This window comes from Octopus bimaculoides, chromosome 1 (genome assembly GCF_001194135.2).
Source record: "Octopus bimaculoides isolate UCB-OBI-ISO-001 chromosome 1, ASM119413v2, whole genome shotgun sequence".
Lineage (NCBI taxonomy): Eukaryota > Metazoa > Mollusca > Cephalopoda > Octopoda > Octopodidae > Octopus > Octopus bimaculoides.
The window spans coordinates 87,525,850-87,526,812 of record NC_068981.1 but is presented as its reverse complement, the minus strand read 5'-3'; the positions used below and the strand labels follow the sequence as shown (position 1 = coordinate 87,526,812).

The following is a 963-nucleotide window of genomic DNA, read 5'->3' as shown; positions in this document are numbered from 1 at the left end:
AAAAAAACAACTAATTATAATTATTTTTTCTTACTAGGACCCCCAGGTGAAATTCTTGAAAGCTTTTCTCTGAATCTAGCTGACTTTGCACCAAAGAATAGGGATGAGCTAGAAGATATTTCAGCGGAAAAGGATGACTTTGTTGCTCCTTCAAAATTAGTTGGAGCAGAAGAAAAGGAGACAGGATCTGTTAGAATATCTGTTTATAAAACATACTGGAAAGCTATTGGCACTTCCCTCTCCATAATTATTTTATTGTCTCTTTTATTCATGCAAGGTAATTCAACTGTTATTTATTCATCCAAATGTTTAACACACACACACACACACACACACATGTATGTATGGTGTTGTTGCTCTATGGAATGATTAAGAGTTAATATTTTTCATAAAGCAACATTTGTTGCTGATTGGTTTTAAAATATCCTGATGTGAATGAGTGACTAAAATGTATAAAATGTTCTTCATTCATTACTAACTCTACATTTAAATAAGTTGTTTATAAACAAGCCATTGCCAAAAGCGTTACCTGACTGATTGGTATTCACCCATTCTGATCCACATTACCTCACCCTGTCATGTCTAACACTACTACAGTGTCCTCTACTCTCAAAAGCAAGATCTTTTCAGATTAGTCTGTTTTCTTATAATTTTGGTTCTAGTCTAAGGATCATATTTGCCTTATCTTTCTTTTTCTTTCTTTCTTCCTCTTTTTCCTCCATTTTTCTTTCTTTCTTCACTCATGTTTGTATTTTCTTTGGTTTTGGATTTAATGTGGTTTTGTATTATATATATATATATATATATATATATATATAATGCAAGAGAGTTAGGGGTTGAGGATTCAACCCACTAAGGGATAGTATCTATCCAATATACTGCTGACAAATTAATTCAATGAAATGCACTGTCTGCAAGTCGATGGATACCGCATATTGTCATCCATTTTCTTATTGCTATATA

The 963-nt window shown here is 32.3% G+C and overlaps 1 protein-coding gene across 4 annotated transcripts in view; it reads left to right on the top strand.

The window, feature by feature from the left end:
- Positions 1-963, top strand: part of LOC106876322 (ATP-binding cassette sub-family C member 10) — a 52,589-nt gene that overhangs the window by 37,250 nt on the left and 14,376 nt on the right. For all 4 annotated transcript variants that reach the window (XM_052968042.1, XM_052968040.1, XM_014924822.2 and 1 more), the window contains exon 9: positions 38-277. In XM_052968042.1, the coding sequence (XP_052824002.1) occupies positions 38-277 (240 nt within the window). The remainder of the gene's footprint in view (positions 1-37; positions 278-963) is intronic.